At 37.9% G+C, this 27,543-nt stretch overlaps 1 protein-coding gene across 1 annotated transcript; it reads left to right on the top strand.

Annotated features, from left to right (window-relative positions):
• Positions 1-19,664: 19,664 nt before the first annotated feature.
• LOC110891057 lies at positions 19,665-24,764 on the top strand. The gene is made up of 3 exons (XM_022138718.2): positions 19,665-20,168; positions 23,308-23,415; positions 24,268-24,764. Exons 1-3 carry the CDS (start codon positions 19,845-19,847, stop codon positions 24,577-24,579), a joined length of 744 nt encoding a protein of 247 aa, XP_021994410.1. The 5' UTR covers positions 19,665-19,844; the 3' UTR covers positions 24,580-24,764.
• Positions 24,765-27,543: the final 2,779 nt, after the last annotated feature.

Raw genomic sequence — 27,543 nt, forward strand, 5'->3', positions numbered from 1 at the left:
TCCGGGTTAACAGGCGGCACAATCGCGTTACAACGGGGTTGGATTGCTTTCGCTTCTTTCCCCTATTGTTTTTCGATTGTTGGGTGATTTGATTGGCTGGCTTCGAAGGAACGAGGTTTGCGGCTTGCTTATCGCGAACACGGTTGTTGTTCAAGGACGCGGCCAAACGGTAAATGTCTTCGATGCTATCGAGTTTGGCTGCCTCGATTGTGTCACGCATATTAGGGGGTAAACCATTGATATACTTGCTTTTCTTGCGATTAGGGGTCGAGACAAGGTGAGGAACAATGAAACAGAGTTGTTTGAAACGGGGGGTGTAGGCTAGGTTGTCATCACCAATTTGCTTTAATACCCAAAATTCTTCCTCCAACTTTCGTTGCTCATGCGGAGGACAAAACTCATCCATCATTAGGGCCTTAGTCTCTTCCCATGTCAGAGCATATGCCAGCTCGTTCGAACGTATGTTTCTTTCATTCGTCCACCACTCGAGAGCTCGGGCCTGGAATACCCCAGTCGCGCTGCGCGTCTTGAGCTCATCGGGGCACTCGCTATTGATGAATGTGACCTCTATGCTGTCAAACCACTCAAGCATGGCGGTCACCCCATCATTGCCAGTGAATGGCTTTGGATTGCACGATGAAAAGTGCTTGAAGTTGAACGAGACGGGCTTGCGTGCTTCGACCTTAGAGTCGACGGAAGAGTGAGGAGTTTCAGAGGCTCGAATTTCGGAAATGACCTTTGGAACGACGCGAGCAAACTGATCGGCCATGAAAGCCATCATCTTCTTTGTGGAGCAAGACTTTGACTTCTTAGACGCGTTGGAGTGACGAGAGGACATCTAAGATTCAAAAGAACGAATAGGTGAGACTTGGTCATAATGTTTGTTTAAGAAACGAAATTGATCACATAGCATAAAGGTTCACATAGCATAAAAGGTTCAATTTGATTCACATTGCATAAAAGGTTCAATTTGATTCACATAGCATAAAAGGTTCAATTTGATTTACATAGCATAAAAGTGTTTCATATAGCATAGTCATGAATTCCACATAGCATAACATGAATAAACGAAAGCATCGTAAATTTAGTTTGTTCACGAGGGATTATTATTGTTTGTGATTGCGATAACGTGCGAAATGATTAAAACGACATTTGGAAATGAATGAACGTTCAAGTATAAAAATCACATATAAATTGAGATACATAAAAGAGAGGCTCAATAAAACATTGGATTGTTTCGGGTAGAGAAACGTCGACTATTCCAAAGTGGGTCGAAAGTTCTTTCGAATTAGAGATATTGTGCTTTGGCCTATAAGTAAGATACTCTCGTCGAGAAGCGATTAACGGTATCTTACCCTTCCGGTTACTACACATCTCTAAATGATTGAAACATTCGGGACTTTGGCGAGAATAAAAATCGAGGAATGGGACTTAATCGACGAGATGCGGGTTTCACCCCTAACTTGACGATTTCGTACCCTAAATGTGGTTGGTACTCGTCGATCAAAATAAAATTTTGACACTTTGACGAGGGTCCACTAGAGTTGAAATGGAAATTACCATTAAGTTGTGGATGTCACTCCTAGCTTAATGGTGAAATTTCGTGCAAAATAGATTAAAGGTAGAATGAGAGTCGTTTACCAAATTGTGGGTTTCACGCCTATTTTGGTAAATTCTTCTCGTTGGTGTTACAAGAGCATAAAAATAGCATAAGTGTATTAGTGTTAGCCTTAGGAAAGGCACATAATTTTAATAGAAAGTGTAGCTAGGAAGCATGCATGGTAGAGCACAAAAGTTTTAAACAACAAATAAGAGGCAAAATTCCTAGAACTATAGATTAGGGCAAAAGCATGGCAATTTTTCCTAATTCCCTATAGTTATGGCTCTGATGCCAATCTGTCACACCCCAACCGATGGCGGAAACATCGGGATGAGACGAAGTGTGTAAAGATTGCTAGAGACGTCATAACACTATGTGACAATATTTAATTAAATTCAAATTTCATTGCAAAACTAAATGTCATACAAATTCAAAAAGGAAATAACAACATTGTTCCAACAAATATCGTAACAACAAAAAAAAGATAGATAAATTTTGGTGTGTATCTAGTCCACCCTAAACTTGTTTCATCAATCACCCATACTTCAATAATCAACCTGCAACATGTATTAAAATAGAGTTTCAATGCAAAAGCAAAGAGCGAGTATACAAGTTTGTTTACATAGCATAATAGAATAAAAACTCGTATCCAACATGAACATATTAAAATAGTTTCAACCATGCTAGTTTACGCAGTCCAAGTGATAGCCCAAGTTTCCAATGCGTTAAAGTACCTAACCCAAAGTTTCACGGGAGGTTAATATGTCTCCTCCTAACAATACCCCAAAGACTAACGGGGAGGTGCATTACCCCTATAGCGCTACCATTGTTAAGGCGGAACTACACACAAAGATTAAACGTTCACATAGCACAAAATAGTCTCAAGTTTCACAAGTTTCATGTTTAAAAGGATAGAGCATGTTTCAAATAAGTTTCAAGTGTCACGTGCGTTTAATATAGAATACATGTTGCACCCAAAGTGTTTAAAAGTAAAATGGGTTCGAGTATACTCACGGTTTACAAGTCTTGACTTGAAGTTCCGAGAGCAAGTTTGATGGATGAATTAGTTTGGAGCACCTTGTCCTTCTACACGAGGAAACGTAGGTGTGTGAGTTTGGCGTATAACGGAAGATTAAAATTTGGAGTTTAACATAGCATAAAGTAGGATATCAAAATAATCATCCTTGACTTATACTCTTATATGACACTACGTAACCACTAGGGTTATATTGTATTTCATGGGTAGTAGGCCCATTAGAATCATACTTGGAGTGTTAAGTCTTAGATGTCATTCTACTACTTTAACATATAAACAGAAGTCTAATATTAAAGGTTCGAATGTGTGTGTATATATATTTAAGTATTACATATTATTAAGTTCAATATTTCAAGTAGGAGGTAGAAGATTAGGATCTTCGTTTAGGTACCTCGAGTCATTCATGAATGTCATGTATGGGGTAGGAAGAACATGCTTCCGTTTAGGGACCCCTTGAATGTTCACCACTTCACTTGATGTAAAGACAACCAAGGAGGGTCACGAACTAGGGTTAATACAAGTATGTAAATAATCTAAACTAAAGGAAATCATCAAATCATGTGAGGATTTTATGTTGGAACAACCCAAGTTGTTCTATAATCACTCATTCATCAAGGTCTAAGCTTGACATGACTTGTGGGTTAAATACCCTAACAAAACAGAAAGTTTATGAGGTTTAATCCTCTGATTTAAGTGTCTCAACCATGTTTTTAAGCTTAACCAACCATAAGAGGGGTTGTAAGCATTAGGACATTGGTTTGAGTTGTGTTAAACACAAGTTGAATGAAGTTTGCATAAGATGTAACAAAACAGAAAGTTTTTGGTCAATTTCGGAGCAATTCCAGGTCTGATTTCTCCAAGGAGAAGTCAAGGAATCAAACCCCATGATTATCCAAGCAAGTAGGAAGAAGAATCGAGTGATTTCGTTAAGAAATGAGCAAGTTATACTCACTTTTGTGCAAGAGTATGAATCTGTCCGAAAATGCAGATTTACAGCTGAATTGAGAGTGAATTTGGAGTGATTTGTGAGTGTTGAAAGTGTAGAAATGCTTGGAGAAGGTGTATATTTATAGTGGAAGAGTTTGAGTATGATTGGAGGTGTTTAGAGGTGGCTTAATGGTGATTGGGGAGTGTTAGAACTTAGGATTTCGTGCTAATTCGCGTAGATAATCAGCTGTTGTGTTTTTTTCCCGATCTGGCATCCCCACGCGGCCCGCCTGAGGTTTCAGGCTAAGTTCACGCGGGCCGTGAGCCATTTGTGGTTCTGGGTAAGTTTCATTGTTTTACAATTTGGCCCCTGAAGTTGTGTAATTGATGCATTTAGGGTATTTTAAGGGCCATATTTGCCATAAAGGCATAGTTTAAGACATGATTAAGTGTGAGAAGTATAAACCAAGTATAATCACGCGTATAAGTATCAAATCAAGTGTCGTTCTCGTTCAAAATACGTTCCATGCATAAGTTTAGATTAATTACAAGTTTCGCACATAGATTCCAAGAATCACGATTAAACATAGATTGATTCACCAAATCGAACATACGAGTATACATAGAATGCGTTAAACATAGATGTAACAAAATATAAGCTTCATTAATGATCCAAGTATCGGTTTGACAATGATTACAAAGAAGGGAACGATTACAAGAATACAAAGTTTCCAAAAATAGAAATACGAACAAAACTTTCTATAAATGGAAAGTACAAAAGAGCCGGGCGTTACACGTAAGTTGTTAACTTAATGAGAATGCTTAAGTTATATTCGTTTAGTGTAACAACTGCCACTAAAATACATAATTAGGATGGTAATTAGCTATTAAGAAAACCCTAATTGAGAAACCCAAGTAATTCTGCACTAACCCTAAAATTTCCAGAACAATCAGAATCAGGATCAGGGCCCCTAAAACTCAGGGGGGGCAAAACCCTTGTTACGATTATCTAAATAACTTGCTGGCCGTTTTGAATTTTACAATTTTATCAACTCAGCTAAGTTACTTAGACACGAAGCTACCTATAGAAAATAGGTGACCACTCGCGTAGCGCGACACCTATAGGGGTTACCCCTCGCGCTACGCTACAGGGACAAATTCGCGTAACATAGGTTACCACTCGCGTAGCGCGACGCGTATAGTGATACCCCTCGCGCTACGCGACGGTGTCAAATTTCAGGTATAAATAGAGGAGTCTGGGACTTGATTTCTAGCACAAAAACGATGAAGAAATTCGTTGTACACGCTAAGTTATAGCCAAAATACTACACAAACACACACTAATCTCGAAACGCTGCCGCAATCAGGGTAATAACTCGATCGCTATTACGATTCAACGTCCGATCGATTATAACTATCCAACGATAGTCCAGGTGCTGCTCAATTGAGCTTGTACTTTGATTATTCGTCGTGATTTCGACTTGAATATTAGAGTGTTGTTCGAATTCGGACTATGCTCTGTTTTTCGTTGTGAATCCGATTGAATTATCGAGTATTGCACTGATTAATCGCTGTGAAGGTTTAATCTCGTGAATTGACGTAACTGCTGTATTAAGTTACCTACCTAGTTGTGTGCACTAGATTACAAAGCTAACTCAATAGGCTAAGCTCTACCTGTATAAATCTGCAATATATCAAGGCTTATCTATAGACTAAACTTTGGCCGTATGAATTTGCATGATTATAAAGTGAGTCATTCTTCTTTTTAAACTGTTTTCTCACAGTTTGTGAGTAAGTATTACAAAACTCCAAGTTATTTTCAAAGGTTATAAATACAGGGATTAAGTCTTTGTAATCACCAAATTACAGCTGGTATGTGGGGTAATTGTGCACATTACTGTTATTATCACTCTATGTGAGTGAATCTTACTCTATGTGAGTTATTATTACTCTGTGTGAGTACACCGTCACTATTTGGGCAATGAGACCCTATAGTGGTATGACCACAGTCACAGAAATGAATCGAGTGACAAATACCCATTCTTGATAATTGGTTGATAGAAACATTGTAATCGCTCTTAATACTGTGAATTATAACTAACGGGTCGTTTTAGAAAACAGAATGATTCACTCAGTATTTCCCGCTGACAAAACCTTTTTAAAACACTTTTCAGGTAATTACAGTAGATTGGAACAAATGATGAATCCGGCACAGAAAGGCATCAAGAAGTGGCTTATTTCATTAATTAAATCAAATTAAGAAATATCGTTTTTATACTAAAAGCTACCTTTGTAAAACATGGGTTTATCCCATCTATTTAATAAATAAAATCCGGTGTTTTTAAAACTCTGATATTTTTCCTAACTCACGGTCCTGATGAAATTTCCGCTGCAATGTTTTTCAAAATAAAAATAACCACCGGTACCACGGGACTGCTCACGGCTCCCGACTCCGTCCAGGGTGGGTCGGGGGTCGTGACAGAAGGTGGTATCAGAGCTAAGCCACTGCTTTAAGCCTATAAGTGTTGTGATAATAATACTTAAACTTAAATAAAAAGAGTTAGGAAATTTCTATTAAATGGTAGCACAGCTGATAGCAGTTAGACTTGAATATAAGAAAAGATGCCTTAGTATAAGCTAAGCCACTGGTTTACACAATTAGGTGTTATAATAATACCTAAGTGAAACGGAGAATTAGAAACTTAATATTATCTGATAGCACTCCGGGTGATATTTAGACTTGAACTTAAGAATTTTGCCTTAAAATAAACTTTAAGGTAAATTACTTATATAAGGTAATGGATACTGGTATAACGGTTAGCAGGCAATAGCACTTACTTGCTATTTATTCTTGCTTATTGATATTATTTGGTCTAGAATAAGATATGTTATGGGAATACAAATTTCCTTGATAAAAGCCCTAATAAAAGAGGCACTTCTTGAAAAGATACTATTTATGGGAAATAGAAAATTTTCTCCGGCAAAACTGGGTATGGAGTAGCAGACTCTCCAGCTTGCCCGGACATATTGAGATTACCGCTCCGGCGCGAACCGGATAAGACGGGGTAAATGATATGTCAAATCAGTGACAAGATTTCCCTAAATAGTATCATGACCAAATACCTGAGTGGTTCTTGGAAATATGAATCTGTTAAATATATTGACCTGACAAATGGTATGTTTATTTCAGCATGTGAAATATGTGATTATATAGATAGGTATATCTATAAGGAAATTCCAAAAACCCATAAGGATTGACAAATTGAAATAAAGTACAAGCATCCGTGTCTAGAATTCTTTATCAGGAATCTCTTTTCCAATATCAAACATTATTTTGTTTGATCATTTACCTCGTAACTCATACAATGAGAACCCTTTAAAGAAGGGATATCATCGAAAGTATAAAAATTTACAATGCACAAGTAAGAAACATATAAAGATGTGCTAACGCACAAGAAAACACATGAAACTTAAAATATACGTCCACAGACGTTGAAATATATCACACACGACTTTCCAAGGCAAGAACTTAGAAAAGTATAAATTGGGCACGATGACACCAATACTAATTCTGTCAGTAGAAAACTACTAATTAGGAAGAAACACTCTTGCCATATGATTCTACCAACGACACAGATCTCGCTAAGGTACGTTCCATAATTACACTGCAAAAAGGAATCACATACCTTTGTAAATTCTCTATTCTATTTTTTCGACATTCCATAATAACATCACACTAGTATCACACGGAAATCCAAGTAAAGTTTTTATATTATTAAAACTCTAACTTCTGCCTATAGTAAGTTAACTCTCGTGTTTCTACTCCTTCTCATAGGCATCATACCATGAGGATTTCCTTCATAGTAGCAAATTTTTACATTTCTTGGTAAATCCACATGATTGTACTTATGGTTCATTCAAAATTAGGAATAGAATATGTGTTGATGTAACGCAAAAAGGTAATTGTGTATGCCTTCAGGCACTTGAAAAAGCACAAGGAAAATTTTACAACCCATGATTGAGAATTAGGAACTATAATTTTGCCCTTAAGATTAGAGACATTATCTGTAGATACAGATCACAAAAAAGATAAAGGTACGTATTTGGGCAAAACAAACTAAACATGAGGCAAAGAAGATGGATGGAAACCCTAAATGAGTACAACTGTGATATCCAGTATCACGAAGAAAAGCAAATGTAGTTGCAGATGCTTTAAGTCATAAGTATCATGAAAAGCAAGAGTGAGTCCATGCTCTTAGATTAAGATCTACGGTTAGATTTAATAGCACAAATTAAAGAAAGTTCAAGAAACAGCAATCGAAGACGATGCTGAAAGAATGAAAGGACAAGCCAAAGAATTAAAACAAGGAAGTAATAAGAATTTGGAGATTCCCTAAGAAAACAATTGGGTACCTAAGCAGGGTAAAAAAATAAGATTCTAGATAGATCTAGGTATACCATGTACCCAGGTAACAATCAGATATACCAAGATTTAAGAAATAACTTTTGGTGGATAGGAATAAAAATGGACATAGCCAGTCATGTATCTAAGTGTCTCACATGTTCACAAGTTTAGGCAGAGCACTAGAAACCTTTAGGATTACCCCAACGATTAGAAATGCCTATATGAAAATAGGAACTCTTAACAATAGATTTTGTTACTAAGTTACCCAAAACCAGAAAAGGTAATAAAACGATTTGAGTAATCATGGATCGATTTACCCAAATCAGCTCATCTTCTAAACTATGAAAGAAACCTTTAGCATAGAAAGGTTAACCCAGCTGTACATAGATAAAACAATATCCTTACATAGAGTTCCACTCTCCGTTGTATCGGACAGAAATAGTCGTTTCACTTTTCATTTCTGAAACAAGTTTCCAAATAGCAATGAAAACACGACTAAATTTAAAGTACAGCTTATCATCCCCAAACAGACAGACAAAGTAAAAGAACCATTCAAAACCTTGGAAGACATGCTGCGAGCATGTGTGATAACCATTCAAGTAGGATAACCACTTACCCTTAATTAAATTCTCCTATAGCAATAATTATCATTCAAGTATCGAAACTGTCCCATTCGAAGCACTGTACAGACGCAAGTGCAAAACCCCAGTTTGTTAAGCAGAAATAGGAGAAAGTTAATTATCAGATCCTAAAATTTTACAAGAAACCCCTGACGAAATAACTCTAATCAAGAAAAGACTGAAAACAGCTCGAGATCGTCAGAAGAACTATGCAGATAATCGTCGTAAACCTTTAGAATTTCATGTAGGAGATAAGGTACTTTTAAAAGTTTCTCCTTGGAAAGGTATAGTGCGATTCGGTAAGAAAAGAAAGCTAAGTCCGAGATACGTTGGACCATTCCCTATGATTCAACGAATAGGACCATTAGCTTATCAGTTACAACTACCAGAAGAATTGGCTGGAGTACATGATGTATTTCATGTATCCAATCTCAAGAAATGTCTATCAGACAAATCCCTAGTAGTACCTCTTCAAAATATAGAGATAAATGAAAAAAAAAAAAAAAATTAAAATTCATAAAGAAACCATTGGCTATCGAAGATCGAAAAGTCAAATTCCTCAAAGCATAAACGACTGGGTTGGTAAAAATCAAGTGGAATTAAAAGAGAGGGCCAGAATACAATTGGGAGCTGGAGTCCGAAATAAAGCGAAAATATCCACATCCTTTCCAGTAAATCTCGAGGACGAGATTTTTCTTAAGGTGGGGAGGATGTAACAACTGCCACTAAAATACATAATTAGGATGGTAATTAGCTATTAAGAAAACCCTAATTGAGAAACCCAAGTAATTCTGCACTAACCCTAAAATTTCCAGAACAATCAGAATCAGGATCAGGGCCCCTAAAACTCAGGGGGGGCAAAACCCTTGTTACGATTATCTAAATAACTTGCTGGCCGTTTTGAATTTTACAATTTTATCAACTCAGCTAAGTTACTTAGACACGAAGCTACCTATAGAAAATAGGTGACCACTCGCGTAGCGCGACACCTATAGGGGTTACCCCTCGCGCTACGCTACAGGGACAAATTCGCGTAACATAGGTTACCACTCGCGTAGCGCGACGCGTATAGTGATACCCCTCGCGCTACGCGACGGTGTCAAATTTCAGGTATAAATAGAGGAGTCTGGGACTTGATTTCTAGCACAAAAACGATGAAGAAATTCGTTGTACACGCTAAGTTATAGCCAAAATACTACACAAACACACACTAATCTCGAAACGCTGCCGCAATCAGGGTAATAACTCGATCGCTATTACGATTCAACGTCCGATCGATTATAACTATCCAACGATAGTCCAGGTGCTGCTCAATTGAGCTTGTACTTTGATTATTCGTCGTGATTTCGACTTGAATATTAGAGTGTTGTTCGAATTCGGACTATGCTCTGTTTTTCGTTGTGAATCCGATTGAATTATCGAGTATTGCACTGATTAATCGCTGTGAAGGTTTAATCTCGTGAATTGACGTAACTGCTGTATTAAGTTACCTACCTAGTTGTGTGCACTAGATTACAAAGCTAACTCAATAGGCTAAGCTCTACCTGTATAAATCTGCAATATATCAAGGCTTATCTATAGACTAAACTTTGGCCGTATGAATTTGCATGATTATAAAGTGAGTCATTCTTCTTTTTAAACTGTTTTCTCACAGTTTGTGAGTAAGTATTACAAAACTCCAAGTTATTTTCAAAGGTTATAAATACAGGGATTAAGTCTTTGTAATCACCAAATTACAGCTGGTATGTGGGGTAATTGTGCACATTACTGTTATTATCACTCTATGTGAGTGAATCTTACTCTATGTGAGTTATTATTACTCTGTGTGAGTACACCGTCACTATTTGGGCAATGAGACCCTATAGTGGTATGACCACAGTCACAGAAATGAATCGAGTGACAAATACCCATTCTTGATAATTGGTTGATAGAAACATTGTAATCGCTCTTAATACTGTGAATTATAACTAACGGGTCGTTTTAGAAAACAGAATGATTCACTCAGTATTTCCCGCTGACAAAACCTTTTTAAAACACTTTTCAGGTAATTACAGTAGATTGGAACAAATGATGAATCCGGCACAGAAAGGCATCAAGAAGTGGCTTATTTCATTAATTAAATCAAATTAAGAAATATCGTTTTTATACTAAAAGCTACCTTTGTAAAACATGGGTTTATCCCATCTATTTAATAAATAAAATCCGGTGTTTTTAAAACTCTGATATTTTTCCTAACTCACGGTCCTGATGAAATTTCCGCTGCAATGTTTTTCAAAATAAAAATAACCACCGGTACCACGGGACTGCTCACGGCTCCCGACTCCGTCCAGGGTGGGTCGGGGGTCGTGACATTTAGCTTCGTTTTGTGAAGTCGTATGTTGATATATAGGAATGTTCGTATGAAAGTAATATATAATAGACTTGTATTATATATTGCGCCTTGTATATTTTGCCAAAATATATGTATATGCCGTTTAGGCGTTCGAGATAAATATAAAAGTTATATTTATTTTATGAAAACTTCATCGAGTCGTTGCATGTTTAAAATAAATATATACTATATTTATTTTTATAAAAGCGAATCCATCTTGTTTGATATTTGGAATAAATATAAAAGCTTTATATTTATTTTTACAAAATGAAATCATATCATTTGATATTCGAAATAACATATAACTATATTTAAGCTTATAAAAGAATTCTCGCCTTTGTAACGTATTGTCAAAAGAAATTATATGTTCGTATTCGTTTTTCCAAAAATTCGATAGTTTATTTTATAAATAAACGTGTTGTGTATTCCGGATTTTCTCGAAAAACGGGCAGGGTTTCCTCTGTTTTTGGACGCCCCCGACAACGCAAGTTGTCGTTACTTTTATCAAGATTCAACAACCCAACACATAATATATACGAAATTTATCAAAATACCAAATATGAATAATCAACTCACTAAATGCAAGATCGTTAGTCGGTTCGAGCTCGTTTGTCACGTTAGATAAAAATTATAAAGATAACATGACGAAACCACGGCTTTAACTATTACCCAAAACTTTCGTGTCGATTGCTGAAAGGGTTGACTGGGTTGACCGAGTCAACTGAGTTGACTGAGTCGACTCCCTGAGTTGACCAGGTTGACCGAGTTGACTCGGTTTGACCGAGTCAACCAAATCCGAAGCTGATCTGACCAAGCCGCTTGACCCGAACCAAAGCCGTTGACCACAGCTGACCGCACCAAATTGTTGACCCGAACCTGCTGTTGACCGCTGTTGACTCGGTTGACCGAGTCAACCCCGACCCGAAATCTGACCCGAACACCGAACCGAGCGGAATCTGAGGTTGTTAACCATAACCAATCGAGCTTTGACCATCTTTGATCCGAGCCGTGAACAACACGCAATCCAAACATCATCAGCCAATATTCAAAAAAAGAAATGAAGAAGATGGGAAAAGGTTTGGTCCTTACCGGAAATTTGTCGGACCGAGACCCAAAGACCACCGCCACTGCCGCTGTGACGGCGGCGCTGCCGCCTGTCTCTGTTGCCGCTTGCCGGAACTCAGCTGCTCCTCATATTTCCGTCGCTCTCTCTCTCCTCATCTCGTTCCTCTCTCTCTCCTCCCGGTTTGTAGCCGCCGGATGAAAGTATCGGCCACTGGTCCGAGTAAAGGATCACCGGTCCGAGACTTCGACCACCGCACATGGCGGTTCTGCCGCCTAATCCGCTATTTCTCTCTCTCCCGTCCTTTTTCTCTTTCATCGCCGCCGCACCACCACCTCACGGTGGTGGTGGTGGTGGTGGTGTTCCGTTCAGTTAATCGTAAGAGAAAGGGGTGTTGGGGTTTGACCCGCCGTTAAACGGCGCCGGAAACCAGGGTTCTGGTGACCGGTTTTCATGTAGAGAGGAGAGGAGGGATGAGGTTGGTGGCTGTGGTTGGTGTTTCTCCAAAGAAAACGCAGAGAGGGAGTGGAAAGGGGGTTTGTTTGTCTGGTGTGTTGTTTGAAAACATAACTGAGATCGGAGGAGGGGGTGTCGAGTTGGAGAGGAGGAGAAAATTGGATAGTTGGCTTCTCAGTGTTTCTTTTCCTTTTTGTTTTGTGTGTGTGTTGATTTGATGAGGTATAAGTGAAAAGGGTATGGGTTTTATAGACTTTCGTGTGGGTATAGACTAATGTTCTTTTCTTTTGTCTTGTGTGTTAAGATCTATAGAGATCTTATGTAATCTTGTTGAGATTTTTAGCAGCTTTTGCAAAGATCTTGTAGGGATTGCCTATTATGTGTAGGTTTAGGCTTGTGGGTTTCGGGCTTGGGCCCAGGGCCTACAAGCCCATCTTTTGTGTAAGGGGCCCGTAATTCTTACGAGACCCGATATCGCGACCCATACTCCGTAAGCATAAAATATTTTTAGAAATTCCGTGTTTGTCGGCGTTGTCAGCATTTCGTACGGTATTAGTCCGTTGTCGCGTCATATTTAGCAGATTCCCATAAATCACCACACGCGCACTGTATAGCTGGACAAACGTTCCTGGGCACTCCAAGGGCCTAATTAAGTTAATTAGCGTCGTAAGCACTATTTATTATCGCGCTAATCACCTGTTAATCACGTAATTAAGGGTGTAAATTACCGGTTGTCACAGTCTCCCCCTGTTAATAAAATTTCGTCCTCGAAATTTAGACTACGTCAACTCCTTTGAGTTACGTTATGCGTAGAAAATATGAATAGTACCAAAGTGAACGATCATGAAATCGAATCAAGACTTATTTGAATGATGTGAATTTAAGGACGTATCACAAGATATGAATGAATTCTAGAAATGATTGCATCCAATAAATGAATTTAGATTTCAACAAGCTCAAATGTAATAGTTTGCATGAAACGCTCGATCACGATCAGCCCAAGCTGCAAATTCTACCGACGCCACAAGGTGTCGTAGTGAATGAAATAATTCAAGTATAGCGGTGATCGAACAAGTATCACCTGTGTTTTGCATAAAACGTTCAATCATGATTAGCCCAAGCTACAAGTCTGTATTGACACCACAAGGTGTCGAAATCAACAAACGACTTAATGGAGTCGTAGATAAAACAAATCTACTACGACTCAGAGCAATGAAACGCTTGTTAAAACGAATTCGAATATGATGTTTTCAATACATCATATGATGTCTTGAATTGAATACGTATAATGAACAGGTTCAAACAATTGAATTTTATTTCGGCGCAAGCCGACAATAAATACATGTATCGACAAGAAAACTTTCGGCATGGTCACAACGAAAACCATGTATGTAACTTGAAATGAAAAGAAATTTCAAGGAAGTGTGTTGACTTGATAACAAGGAAGCCAATAATTTCAATAATGCGGGTCATTTGAATCACAAATCAACAATATTTGAACTTTAATGAAACACTTTATTCGAAACAAACCACATGCGTAACAAACGATGCATGCGTAACATATGAATTTTCAAGAAATGAAGCAAATGAATATTCGCTATACTGAAAGATGTGGTCGTGACACAATGACCATCAAGAGGAGTAGAGATACGAAAATCTACTCAGTAAGTGTGAAAGTCGAAATTTCAATAAAAGAAATTTGAGGACTTTACCTGGGGTTGCATGTGATAACTGGTTGTTAGGTGACATTACCATAGAATGTCGAATATAGCGTATTCGTCGTGATAGGGGGGATGCGGAGACATACGTCTTCTTCTTAGCATGACTCGTGTCGTTTGCAGGACCGCGCGCCAACTGCCGCTTCCTGATCGATAGTCGCATGTGACGTACTTCAACCTCCGTTGACGTATAGCTTAAGTTTCACGTACACTTGTGCACTAGCATTTTGTTATGCGTAGGCTGCCTGCTCGGGAAGTCAAAACATCATAGACAATATGAATAATAGTGTGTGCCCGAGTTTATATTCGCGGTTCCTACGTGATGACCTTTAATGAACTTCAACACGAGTTTCCGAAGGTCTTAAATGCATGTTTCCTAAACTCTCAGAGTTTTGTGTACTGTATGCGACTGTTTTGTGCACCGTGTGTAAAACACCACTTTAGCGTATGTTTAAGAACAAAATCTTAACTGTTTGTCTTTCGGCAGCGGTTGGAGACCATATTCCAGTACTATGCGTTCTGTATGTATTCAAGTTTTGATATTCTAAGTTCCCAGAGAAAAGTGAGGTTAGAGCCTAGGTATCTCTACAGAAACCTAATTCGCTGTAACCTATAGCTCCGATACCAATCTGTCACACCCCGAAATATCAGAGCATTGGCGTGACTGGACTGGTATCTTCATTGCACAGCGGAAGCAAATAAAGCTAAGACTTCTAGAAAATGAACGCCCACTAAGTACTCGAATCTCCAGTGGCTCTCCTATTCCAACCGTGCCTTGTCTTAGAAATGCAACCTGAGAAAGAAACATGCGAAAAATCCACATAAAGTTGAGCGAGTTCATAGTTTGGTCGTAAAAGATTTGAAGTAAATCTTTTTGAATAACCGGTTTTTGAAGTATTGTTGAGAAAACGAATTTAAAAAAAAAATCATTTTCTTGTACAGATCACGCATTCTTACTTATGTATAATTCACATTTCTCTTGAGTACCCCACGTACTCAAGTTAGTTCCCGTTTTCTTGAGTACCCCACGCACTCAAGTATAATTCTAGTTTTAGTATGGTATGAATTTCATGTAATTAAAGTATTCCTGTAAATTTCAGGATTGTTAATGGGTTGCAAGGCCATTAACATGTGACACGACATAGGAAGTCACCAAACCTAAGGCATTTAATTTGGTATATTCTGAGACACAAAAGCACTACTCGATACTCGCCCTCACCGAGAGTGTGGCTGCCCGGCACCCGTTAGATCTAACCTTTTGTTCTGCGGTCTAGGTATATTGTTGATTAATGGTGCTTCTGTAGCCTATTCGTGACACTATTTCTCATAACGCATCCTACTTGGTTCTCGTCCTCACCAAGTGCGTTTCTTGTTATCATTTCTCATAACGCATCCTACTTGGTTCTCGTTCTCACCAAGTGCGTTTCTTGTATTTTTATATTTTCATACCATAACTCACGTATTTTTAAACTCTTGTATTTGTATTTTCAGAAAATACGCTTGTTTGGAAAACCGGTATAAATCATAAGCTTTTTTTTTTGTAAACCATTTGTGTTCTTTGTAACATGGTTTAGAAATATATAATTCTAGTATATTTTGCAAAAAGTGCATGTCTTTCCACCCCGAAAACATTTATAAAAGTGTAAAAATGTGGGGTTATGAACTCACCTGAATATTCCTGTGCAAAGCTAGCTAAATATGACTTCGCGATGTCGTTTCCAAGACGAGACTTGCTAGTGTGCATTCTACAATATTCCTAACATGGAATATCTAATAAGTTTCTAAGCAAAAACGGTAACTACGTGTTACCGAGCTCTACCGAATCGTTAACTGAACGATTTGACGTAAGTTGTTAACTTAATGAGAATGCTTAAGTTATATTCGTTTAGCTTCGTTTTGTGAAGTCGTATGTTGATATATAGGAATGTTCGTATGAAAGTAATATATAAAGACTTGTATTATATATTGCGCCTTGTATATTTTGCCAAAATATATGTATATGCCGTTTAGGCGTTCGAGATAAATATTCAAGTTATATTTATTTTATGAAAACTTCATGGAGTCGTTGCATGTTTAAAATAAATATATACTATATTTATTTTTATAAAAGCGAATCCATCTTGTTTGATATTTGGAATAAATATAAAAGCTTTATATTTATTTTTACAAAATGAAATCATATCATTTGATATTCGAAATAACATATAACTATATTTAAGCTTATAAAAGAATTGCCGCCTTTGTAACGTATTGTCAAAAGAAATTATATGTTCGTATTCGTTTTTCCAAAAATTCGATAGTTTATTTTATAAATAAACGTGTTGTATATTCCGGATTTTCTCGAAAAACGGGCAGGGTTTCCTCTGTTTTTGGACGCCCCCGACAACGCAAGTTGTCGTTACTTTTATCAAGATTCAACAACCCAACACATAATATATACGAAATTTATCAAAATACCAAATATGAATAATCAACTCACTAAATGCAAGATCGTTAGTCGGTTCGAGCTCGTTTGTCACGTTAGATAAAAATTATAAAGATAACATGACGAAACCACGGCTTTAACTATTACCCAAAACTTTCGTGTCGATTGCTGAAAGGGTTGACTGGGTTGACCGAGTCAACTGAGTTGACTGAGTCGACTCCCTGAGTTGACCAGGTTGACCGAGTTGACTCGGTTTGACCGAGTCAACCAAATCCGAAGCTGAGTCTGACCAAGCCGCTTGACCCGAACCAAAGCCGTTGACCACAGCTGACCGCACCAAGATGTTAACCCGAACCTGCTGTTGACCGCTGTTGACTCGGTTGACCGAGTCAACCCCGACCCGAAATCTGACCCGAACACCGAACCGAGCGGAATCTGAGGTTGTTAACCATAACCAATCGAGCTTTGACCATCTTTGATCCGAGCCGTGAACAACACCCAATCCAAACATCATCAGCCAATATTCAAAAAAAGAAATGAAGAAGATCGGAAAAGGTTTGGTCCTTACCGGAAATTTATCGGACCGAGACCCAAAGACCACCGCCACTGCCGCTGTGACGGCGGCGCTGCCGCCTGTCTCTGTTGCCGCTTGCCGGAACTCAGCTGCTCCTCATCTTTCCGTCGCTCTCTCTCTCCTCATCTCGTTCCTCTCTCTCTCCTCCCGGTTTGTAGCCGCCGGATGAAAGTATCGGCCACTGGTCCGAGTAAAGGATCACCGGTCCGAGACTTCGACCGCCGCACATGGCGGTTCTGCCGCCTAATCCACCATCTCTCTCTCCCGTCCTTTTTCTCTTTCATCGCCGCCGCACCACCACCTCACGGTGGTGGTGGTGGTGGTGTTTCGTTCAGTTAATCGTAAGAGAAAGGGGTGTTGGGGTTTGACCCGCCGTTAAACGGCGCCGGAAACCAGGGTTCTGGTGACCGGTTTTCATGTAGAGAGGAGAGGAGGGATGAGGTTGGTGGCTGTGGTTGGTGTTTCTCCAAAGAAAACGCAGAGAGGGAGTGGAAAGGGGGTTTGTTTGTCTGGTGTGTTGTTTGAAAACATAACTGAGATCGGAGGAGGGGGTGTCGAGTTGGAGAGGAGGAGAAAATTGGATAGTTGGCTTCTCAGTGTTTCTTTTCCTTTTTGTTTTGTGTGTGTGTTGATTTGATGAGGTATAAGTGAAAAGGGTATGGGTTTTATAGACTTTCGTGTGGGTATAGACTAATGTTCTTTTCTTTTGTCTTGTGTGTTAAGATCTATAGAGATCTTATGTAATCTTGTTGAGATTTTTAGCAGCTTTTGCAAAGATCTTGTAGGGATTGCCTATTATGTGTAGGTTTAGGCTTGTGGGTTTCGGGCTTGGGCCCAGGGCCTACAAGCCCATCTTATGTGTAAGGGGCCCGTAATTCTTACGAGACCCGATATCGCGACCCATACTCCGTAAGCATAAAATATTTTTAGAAATTCCGTGTTTGTCGGCGTTGTCAGCATTTCGTACGGTATTAGTCCGTTGTCGCGTCATATTTAGCAGATTCCCATAAATCACCACACGCGCACTGTATAGCTGGACAAACGTTCCTGGGCACTCCAAGGGCCTAATTAAGTTAATTAGCGTCGTAAGCACTATTTATTATCGCGTTAATCACCTGTTAATCACGTAATTAAGGGTGTAAATTACCGGTTGTCACATCGATAATGCAATTGTAAATCAGTATTCGACCTTTCATCTTTTGCCCACCCAAAAAATGATATTATTTAGTTGGGTTAAAAATTGTATGTCTTCAAGTGGATTATATAAAGTTAGGGGTTGTTTGGTAGCCTCTTAATGGTCATTAAGAGGCTACCTCTTAATGGAATCATTAAAATTTTTACCAATGAGAAGGTAGAAGAATGTGACATGTGATGATTTACCATTCAGAGGTTACCTCTTAACCATTCAGACTTGTGGTTACCTCTTATTCATTCAGAGGTTTTAAACCATTAAGAGGTATCATCTGAATGGTCATTAAGAGGCTACCAAACAACCCCTTAGTTTGGGTATATAAAAAGTGAGTTTAAATGGGTCAAACTAAGGGGCTGTTTGGCAACATCTGAATGGTTAAGTGCTGAACCAGTAAGAGGTCTGAACCATTAAGTGCTGAACTAGTAAGAGATCTGAACCATTAAGAGCGTGTATAATGTTTAACCGTTCAGAGGCAAATGCCTGACCAATTCAGATTAGAGGTCTTAACCATTCAGACACTGTTTAAATTTTAACCATTCAGAGGCAAATGTCTGAACCATTCAGACATCTGCTCGTGAAACAAACAGCCTGAACCATTAAGTGCTAAACCAGTAAGAGGTCTGAACCATTCAGAGCCTCATTAAGAGGTAAACAAACAACCTCTAAGTGGGTTATATAAGGGTAGTTTGGTTATATAAAAAGTGGGTTTAAATGGGTCAAAGTAAATAGGTTAATGAGCTTAAAAACCGTATTAAATTGTAAATGTTATTGGGTTTAAACTTTATAGGCGGTTGTTTAAAAAAAACCTATATCTATATATATATATATATATATATATATATATATATATATATATAGAAAGCTTATAACAAAATTCAAAAATTTTGGGCTCCCGGGAAAGTGGCTCTTGGGCGATCGCTCACCTTGCCCTTGGCCTGGGTTGTCCATACGTAGATGTACGAGTGTCAATTTCTAGCACAACTAAAACTTGGCATAAACATGACATGAAAAGTATCAGGTTTCAGATTATTCATATCTAATATGCTCATATAACGTGTAGTATTCAGTTTGACATGTTTAACCCATTTAATATAATCCACCAACCTGCTAAGTTAAATGAATAGCCCAGCTTAACTAATTTTACTACAACCCAACAACCCAATTTAAATGAATAGCCCAACTTAACTAATTTTACTACAACCCATCAACCCAATTTACATATGTAACAGCAATATTACTAATATTACAACGGGCTACATCAACAAACAAATCATACAAGCAATTTTTTTTAAAGCCTTGAATCCAATAAAAATAACAAATCATACAACCATTTTTTTAAAAAAAAAGCCTTGAATCCAACGCATAACGTCACAGCTGTAATCCAGTGCACCACCATCATCCCAACATCCAACGGCACAAATCACCCAATTTTCAAACCCTAAACCTTCTCTCCGGCAATGGCGATTCCGGCGACTTCACTCCTCCTCATCGCCGTCGCCACAATCATCTCCACGACGCCGTATCTCGTCCAATCGAGCACTGACAACAACCGCGTCTTCTCGCCGTGCACTGATACCACCGTACAGAGGTCCGACGGTTTCACTTTCGGAATCGCGTTTACTTCAAGGACTTCGTTCTTCTTCAACGGCAACACCTCGGTGCAGCTGTCGCCGTGTGATCGGAGGCTTTCGCTTTCGTCTAACGGTGCTCAGCTATCGGTTTTTCGACCTAAAGTGGATGAGATCTCGCTTCTCACGGTTAATAGCAGTAGCTTCCAGCCGGTACTTTCACTAATTTGTTAATTTGATTTGTTTATGTTGCGATTGATTGATGGATTTGTGTGAGTTTTTTGAGTTTGGATCTGTGTTGAGGTTGTGGTATGATAGGATAGGATACCTAATTTAGGGAAATTAGTTTTGTTGTTGTGTTTACATTGTTTATTGACAAACTTATTGGATATTTGCTAACAGAAAGGAGTTGAAGGAGTATAAATAGTTAAGTAAGATTGAATATGTGATAGGGAACAGTTTCTCGCTTTAACTTGCGATTGCGTTATAGATTTGTGTGAATTCGCTGAGTTTGCATCTGTGTTGAGATTGTTGAATCGATGAGTGTAGTTTGGTGTAATAGGATACCTAATTTAGGCATTTTAGGGTCAATTAGTCTAGATGTTGTGTGCGCATTGTTTAATGATAAGCTTATTGGATATTTGCTAACAGAAACGACTTAAAGGAGTAGTAATAGTTCGATAAATCAGATTGATTCTGTAACAGTGAATAGTTTCTCACTTTAAGTCTTTAACAATTGCTCGAATAGTTGCATCATCGATTTGTGTGAATATACTTAGTTTGGATCTGTGTGGAGCGTGTTTAATCGATGGGAATAGTGTGGTCTAAATAGGATACCTAATTTAGGCAAATAGCTTTGATGTTGTGTTCACATTTTGTATATTGATAAACTTATTGGATATTTGCAAACCAAAATGACTTAAAGGACTAGAAATAGTTCAATAAGAGTGATTCTGTGACAGTGAACAATATCTCACTTTAACTTGCTATTGAATGATCGACTTGTGTGAATCGACTGAGTTTGGATTTGTGTCGAGCTTGTAATTTGATGAGAATAGTGTGGTCTAATAGGATACCTTATTTAGGAAGAAAGGGAAATTAGTTTTGCTGTTTTGCTCACATCGTTTAATGACACTTTTATAGGATATTTACTAGCTAAAATGACTTAAACAAGTATAAATAATCCAATAAATCAGATTGATTCTGTGTCTCTGTGACAGTGAACAATATCTCACTTTAACTTGCTATTGCATGATCAATTTGTGTAAATTTACTGAGTTTGGATTTGTGTCGGGCTTGTTCAATTAATGAGAATAATGTGGTGTGATAGGATACCTAATATAGGGAGACAAGGAAATTAGTTTTGTTGTTTTGTTCACATCGTTTAATGATGCGCTTATTGGCTATTTCTAACTAATAAAACAACTTAAACGAGTAGAAATAGTTCAATAAATTAGACTGGTTATGTGACACTGAACATTGATCATAGCCTTCCAGATCTGTGTATGTGTGTCCCTTTGAGGAAAATTGGGAGCAAGTCTGTTGGAATTATATATTTATATGATGTTTTTGATCGATCATCATCTAGTAGGACTTCAGGAACATTATTGCATCAAGTGATACCCATGGTGGTATTGGTTATTGACTTATTGTGATATTATAATCATTACTCACTATCATTGATGTGTATTACTTAAAAGAAAAGGCATACGTACGTAGTCATTTCACAGTTTCTTGCTGACTTAGATATAACTCCTGCAATGAACATTTGTGTGGCTTAGAAGATTTTGCCAATGTTCTTTTGCTTACCATTGTAAAAGATTAACTATACCCAAAACTACAAAATAGTCCCGGAAATTGTCTTAAAACGTGTTCTGCTGGTTTATTGCTCTTGGTGTCTAAAATATCTTATAGAAGTATGTGTATGAAGTTGCAAAATGGTTTTCATTTTGATTTGGTTCATTGGTTGATAGATAGTTAACCTTAATATGGGGCTGGGAAAATTGGAGATGTAGAGTTTAACGGTTGCATTCTGGAATTTAAATACTTGCATAAAATCCGAGTTTGATTAATGGGTAGTTGTTGCTTTGACAAGTAATTTGACAGAGAAATCTATGAGAATAGGGTTGTAATCGAGCTGAGTCGAGCCGAGCCAAGTTGGGCTTGAGCTCGAGCTCGGCTCGTAAAAACTTCGAGCCAGCTCGAGCTCAATCGAGCCGGCTTGTTATTTTTTTAATTTTTTTACAAATATTGATAACATAAAAACCAAAAATAAAAAATTAACACGCATTTCTAAAAAAATATGTATGTGTATCATAGTTGTCTTGTCAATAGCGATTCTAGCGATCGCTGTAGCGCGCTACGTAGCATATAGGTCTAATGTCACCATTAGGGTTGTAGCGATGGATAGCGAGAATAGCAACACTTTTTTTTAGTATAAATAGCAATTAAATATAGGTATAAAATAGCTGGATTATAGGTTTTTTGTTAAATATACATGTAAAATAGCATATATACAAGGGTATTTTGATATAATATACATATAAAATTTTATAAAATATTTCTAGTGTTGCTAAACAACGCCCGCTATTTATCGCTATTCGCAATGTATCATATAGGTATCTTCTCGCTATTTGTCGCTATTTACGATTAACAACTATGTAGCATATAAACACACACTGACACACATACACACGAGTCGAGCCACGAGCCGAGCACCCCTAGCTCGAGCTCGGCTTGAAAACAAAACGAGCTGGCTCTAAAACAAAACGAGCTTTTTTCTAGCAAGTTTCGAGCGAGCCTCGAGCCGCGAGCTTTTTGAACACCCCTATTAATGAGAAGTTAGGGGAGCTCTGATGTTCCATTTCATGTGACTAATGGTAGTTTTTTTGCATTTTATTGGGCCATCAATAACTTTTCATACTTGGCATTTCTTTGCAATACGAACCATCTTGCAAAAAATGTTTAAATAACCCAATGCTGCTGTAAAACATTGGTAAAACGTGATTTGTACTTTTGTCAAAACCATTAACTTGTTATTTGACATGTACAAAGCTGTGCAACATCCCTGTTTGTCGTAAAATAGAATGCTTTTACTGTGCTAATTAATCAACATGACAAGGGCATGTTTCAACCAAAGACCGTAGATAAACTAGGACTAAGAAACGATATGTGGTTTTGAAAGTGTAAGTAGAGATTTGAAGGTAGTTGCGTAGTTGAGTTCAAGGTGATGAAAGCTACTTGGAATTATGATTTGTATCCCTTGCATGAATACTTCCTGAAAAAGGAGAAAAAATGTGCAATAAAAAATATGTTTGTCACTTCATTTAATATCTTGCTTTGGAATTAACAGGATTCTGTCGGTGGTTATATGGTGGCATTTGCTGGTAGAAAGTATGCTGCAAGATCACTCCCTGCTTTTGTTGCAAACAGTACATACATCGTCACTAGTTTCACACTGGTAAGATCATATCAAGTCAAAACTGTATTATTTTTGTAAAAATAATCAAGTTAAATGTTGTAATTATTAATTAAGTGTACGACTAGAATTTGTCAAGCTGTTTGTTTGAAAACGGTTTATATTGGGCTTTTATGTTTAAAAGTAACAGATAAAGTTAAAAACTCAGTGGAAACAGATCACAGGTTAAAAACTGTTTTATTCTAAATATAATGCAACCTGTTTTATAGTAATAGTTTTTTATAATCATGTTTACTGTATTCGTTATAAATCTAAAAATTACTAAAACATTGTTACCCCGTTTGTGAAGATAGTTTGATTCGGGCCTTAATGTTTAAAGCTAATAAGTAATGGATAAAATTTAAAAACTCACGGGAAATGGGTCAAACGTGTTGGATACAGGTTAAGTAAGGCTGGCAAATCGTGTCTTAACAGGTTTAACAGGTTTCTGACAGCGCGCACAACATAAGTTTCAAACATGATTACGACTCGTTTAACTACCTTTTACCTCATGTTTATAAAACAGTTTTATGTTTTATGTATAAAGATGAATAAATGATAGATCCTAACATTGTAATTTTAATTATTTTAAAAATTAAAAAAGTCAAAGGGTGTATTTTTCAGTCAAACAGGTCTAATCGTGTCTTAACAGGTACCCAATTGCCAGCCCGTTAAACGTCCTTTTCTCCAAAATAAAAACCCGATTGGTTTCATAGTAATAGGTTTTATAATCATGTTTGGCACATCAGTTATCAAGTGAAACAAAGGCGGACGGGTCAACCCAATCATTCTGACCCGTTTTGACGGCCTGTTAAGCCAAGCTATAACCGAGACACTTATAACTTGTGTTTACAGGTGATGGAGTTCCAAAAGGGCAGGCTACAAAACTTATATTGGAAACGTGACGGGTGTGCTTCATGTTCGGGCAAAAGCAACTTTGTGTGCCTTAACAACCAGGACTGTGCAATCAGGACTAATTCATGCAAATACAGAGGCGGGACCGTTGATTGCAGCATCGGAATACAACTCGCGTTTTCTGGAACCGATAAACACGCAACTGTTTTCAATTCATGGTACGAGGTAAAAAACCTTCGTCAATACTCGTTATTTGGGCTTTACAAAAATCTCAAGGACTCTCTTACTAGCCAATACAATAGTTTCTTTTAAGGCTTAACGAGGTTTTAACTTTTATGTTGCTGTGTTATGAATCTGTTTACGGTTTCTTTGTTGTGTATGTGGACTTTAGTGTCAGTGATATTCCTTACACTTTTGTAAATTATTTTCCCCGAAGAGATTGTATGAAATATGAATATACGCTTATTTTGCTACGAGGAGTCGTTTCACATCGATTATATGGATTTTTAAAACTTTGATTTCCAACAATAACGAATATGTTTGCGAAACGCTTGTTAGATTTAGCACGTGTTCAACGCTTGCAAGAGCTGGTGACCATCTTGTACGCTAATGACGAAAGTTGGATCAGTAAAAAAGTTAAAACGCCGATGATACATGGTCAACTTTTATAGGCTTAGAATTTTCACTTGGTGTTATGCAGTACTTAATGTACTATCAGTATATCAAATTAACACTAAACATAACTTAAATACCATCGTAATCAAATCCATATAACGCAAACTGAGACTCCATAATAAAATCCGGAACAAGACTACATGATGTAAAGTGCCTATCCTATCCCTTTTTAGAACGGCGAAAACATCATGTAAAGTGCCTTTTCTGAACAGCGAAATTTCATCAAGAAACCGAAGGCTAGCAAGAAGCTAAGCCAAGAAACAAAGTACTACTAAACATGATTTTCTTGGTGCATCTCTCCTTTTAATTGAATAACTTCTCGTTTCGCGCCTTCCAAATACACCAAAAAAAGCTGTTAGAAAAGGATGAAACAGACTTTGCATGGTCAATATCCCAAATTCACCCATCCTCTTCTGTAATAACAGCTTGGTTTAGAATATCAGCACACTGGTTCCACAGATTAGACTCTCACCCCTCCATAACGGAGTGCCTCCAATCACATCTCCGGTTACCATCGGAACCATCATAACAGTTTTGTACAATTGTACCAAACATTTTTTAGAGGCTGTTAATGAGTATAGGGAAGGAAACTAATCCCTCAACGGCTTGTCGCCCCATCATACGTCACGCCAGAAGTCAATAGCCATGCCCTTTCCCATGCTCCCTTCTTTAACGAATCCTCCAAATGGGCACCACATTGGGATACACTCGCATCCGAACCGGGGAAAACCTTCACCTAGGGTCGAAGCCCGTGAACACTCGCCCGAAGGCACGGTAATCCTCCAAATGGGCTACTGACGAAATTCACCACATTGGGATACACTCGCCTCCAAACCGGGGAAAACCCTCACCTAGAGCCGAAGCCCGTGAACACCCGCCCGAAGGCACAACCGTGCGGTGAGGTAAAACCCGCTCAGTTCAAGGATCGAACTAGCGATCTTCACATATTCGCCTAGTCTCCCATCATCACCAAGTGCCACATAAAATAATGGGGAGGGCAGGAATCGAACTTGGATCCCTTAGAATACCAAGTATCTCCCTTACCACTCAACCACCTCATTGGCTCCTATGCTCCCTTCTAATAAAGTGCCTATCCTAGTTTGGTGTTATAAGAAACCATCATATTTTCACCTAAGGTTTAGATCCAAGAGCGGCTCAAGGAGGAGTGTACAAATTTGATGTGAAAGTGTACAATTTTTATGGGTTACCATAAGTTTCACCTGTTGCCGATAATAATCTAACTTTAAAAATTTCCTCCAACGATCTCAACTTGTAAAAGATTGCCCCCCATTGGTCATTTTCTAACATATAGATTGCCCTCCATTGATCATTTTCTAACATATAAAATTTGATCTCCTCAATAGATTCAAATGCATCTGCAGACTCCTTAATTGATTAAAGTGCACCTATGTTAGAAATGGATCAATGAGGGTCAAATTCTTACAAGTTGGGATCGTTAGAGAGAATTTTTATATTTGAAATTATTATCAACGAACATGTGAAACTTAGGATATTAAAATCCAATAACCCAAATTTTATTAACACAAAATATCAAAGGTAAAAACTCAACCGTATTGATGTGAAACTATTTTGGGGGCATTTGTAAAAAAAAAACCCTATAATGTGATGCTATCTATAAAGCCATACATATTTTCATATTATGCAAGCTTTTAAAAGCCATACATACTATCATATTATGTAAGCTTTTAAAATATGTTTTCGTATTCAAATGTAGGATCAGACCCGACCTATGGTATAATTCAATGGCGGAACTAGAACATTAACTCAGGGGTAGCTTAAATATTTTTTTTACCGTGCAATTGTACAAAATTAAAAAAACGACGATAAATAAATAAAGTAAAACAAATATCTAATAGATTTGTACTCTTCTTTTTTTCATAGCTTGAAATCGTTCTATCACATCATCGTCTTTTACTTCACGTAAAAAATCATTTTCGACCGCACAAACCATAGCATTGTTCAAAAATTCCGGGCCCATTCGATTGTGTAAATCCGTCTTGACAAGCTTCAATTTCGAAAAACATCTTTCAACAGTTGTGGTTGCAACCGGTAAAAGCAAAGCTAGCTTCACTACCCGATAAACTGAAGGAAAAGAACTATGCGTTCCCGTTTCAACCATAACACACGCAAGATCACTTATTCTATTCAAGTTTGCAAATTTATCACCATCACTTTTAGTGTGACGAAATGGGCAATTGGGATTTGGGCTTATTATTTTTAATTGATTGGTATCCTCGTAGTTGTGCCGTGCCGTGCATTAAAACTTCAAGGCAATTGGGCAATTATTTACAATCTTTTATTATTTTGGGCTAACATATTGGGCAATTGGGCTTATTATTTACAATCTTCAATTGATTTGGGCTAACATATTGGGCAATTAGGATTTGGGCTTATTATTTTCAATTGATTTAGGTTACAGACTCTTTTTTAGGTGTGTCCTCGTAGTTGTTCAGGGGTATTCTTGATATAAAAACCGATTTTTTTACACTACCGATAAAAAGTTGAGCCGTAGCCCGTGCTACGGCTCGGACAACATAAAGTCCGCCCCTGGTATAACCATTGGTTAACTGCCCTTCATGA

Source organism: Helianthus annuus, chromosome 11, assembly GCF_002127325.2.
Source record: "Helianthus annuus cultivar XRQ/B chromosome 11, HanXRQr2.0-SUNRISE, whole genome shotgun sequence".
NCBI classification, from domain to species: domain Eukaryota; kingdom Viridiplantae; phylum Streptophyta; class Magnoliopsida; order Asterales; family Asteraceae; genus Helianthus; species Helianthus annuus.

Excerpts from the sequence above, each read along its gene's own strand:
- LOC110891057 (XM_022138718.2), top strand. The coding sequence starts at position 19,845 with ATGGCGATTCCGGCGACTTCACTCCTCCTCATCGCCGTCGCCACAATC. Across the intron at positions 20,169-23,307 it reads ATAGCAGTAGCTTCCAGCCG|GATTCTGTCGGTGGTTATAT; the intron begins GTACTTTCACTA and ends TGGAATTAACAG. Across the intron at positions 23,416-24,267 it reads TCGTCACTAGTTTCACACTG|GTGATGGAGTTCCAAAAGGG; the intron begins GTAAGATCATAT and ends TTGTGTTTACAG.